At 57.2% G+C, this 1,146-nt stretch overlaps 1 protein-coding gene across 1 annotated transcript; it reads right to left on the bottom strand.

Moving 5' to 3' along the window:
* Positions 1 to 57: 57 nt before the first annotated feature.
* Positions 58 to 1,057, bottom strand: ACA1_105130 (phosphate ABC transporter, periplasmic phosphatebinding protein; the record flags this gene model as incomplete). Its single annotated transcript, XM_004343282.1, has 5 exons — positions 58 to 330; positions 414 to 557; positions 632 to 801; positions 875 to 946; positions 1,009 to 1,057. The coding sequence occupies 5 exons, from the start codon at positions 1,055 to 1,057 to the stop codon at positions 58 to 60; spliced, it is 708 nt and encodes a 235-aa protein (XP_004343332.1).
* Positions 1,058 to 1,146: the final 89 nt, after the last annotated feature.

The following is a 1,146-nucleotide window of genomic DNA, read 5'->3' on the forward strand; positions in this document are numbered from 1 at the left end:
CGTCGGACTGGGACCAGTACATGAAGTCGGCCAGGGCGGCAGCGTTCTTGCAATCTCTCATCGTGCGCTGCCTGTAGATGAACGACGCAAACGTGGCGATCGGCCAGGCATCTGCGCTTTTACCTGATGACGATGATGGCGATGAGTGTGAGCCGCAGCCAGGCGAGCAAAAGAGAGCTCGTGCTTCGTCGTACCGAGGAGCATCAGATCATAGGCGAGGCCCGAACCGGAGCTCAAGTAATCGTTGAGCGCGACTTTGACCGAGTCCACAGTCGGGTGCACCACAGTTCCATCTGACTTCTTCAGCGATACCACGCCCAGCGTTCGGCTCTGTTGTGGGACACACACCGAGGCCCCAGGCACAAGGTCAGTTAGTAACAGCTCACCACTGCGCACCAACCGGTGGAGCGCACCAGCAGGATTTCGTAGGCCAGCCAGGTCGTAAACGAATAGCGAACGTCTCGCAAGTTGGACATGATCCCGTCCACTGCGCCCGTTACGATTGAGCGATTTACGTCGGCCTGCACCGGATAGCTCACCAGGGTGCCGGCACCCACCTGCACACCACCACCAATAAATAAGGCGGTGAGCGACGAACAGGGTAAAGGTGACAAGTCTGAGGGTTCGGCACCTGAGCAGAGAACTCTGGCACTGTGAGGTTGAGTGCTGTCGTGAAGGCTTGTGTGACGGAAGAGCTGATCGATTGTGTGATCACGATGATGGGTTGGACGGGAAGCCCTGCAACTACCTCAATCGAGTTGAGGGCCTTGATGCGATCGTCGTTCCACATAGTGATTTGCCCTGTCCAGTGATGGTGAGGCGATCTGTTCAGCACACATCAACCCAGCCTTGCGAAGGTCAGGCCTTGACTTACCTAAGTAGATGGCCGCCATCGTTTCAAAGTCCAGAACGAGCGTGAGGCCCCTCAGTTCCGGCACGTTGAAACCTGAAGTGATCAGAACAGATGTGAGCGAAGAGGCGCGTGAGCAGGGAAGCAGGGCCAAGTACCAGGGACGACAGCCAGGGCCGTTGCAGGCAGGAGAGCAGCGTCGTCCATGAGCTCATAGGAATCGGCAGAGAGTCCGTTGGTGGTTACGCCGAAGTCTTCGTTGTACTGTGCCAGATGCTCCTTGCCGATTGCCGAGT

The sequence above is a fragment of the Acanthamoeba castellanii genome, assembly GCF_000313135.1.
Source record: "Acanthamoeba castellanii str. Neff unplaced genomic scaffold scf7180000084656, whole genome shotgun sequence".
Classification (NCBI taxonomy): domain Eukaryota; phylum Discosea; order Longamoebia; family Acanthamoebidae; genus Acanthamoeba; species Acanthamoeba castellanii.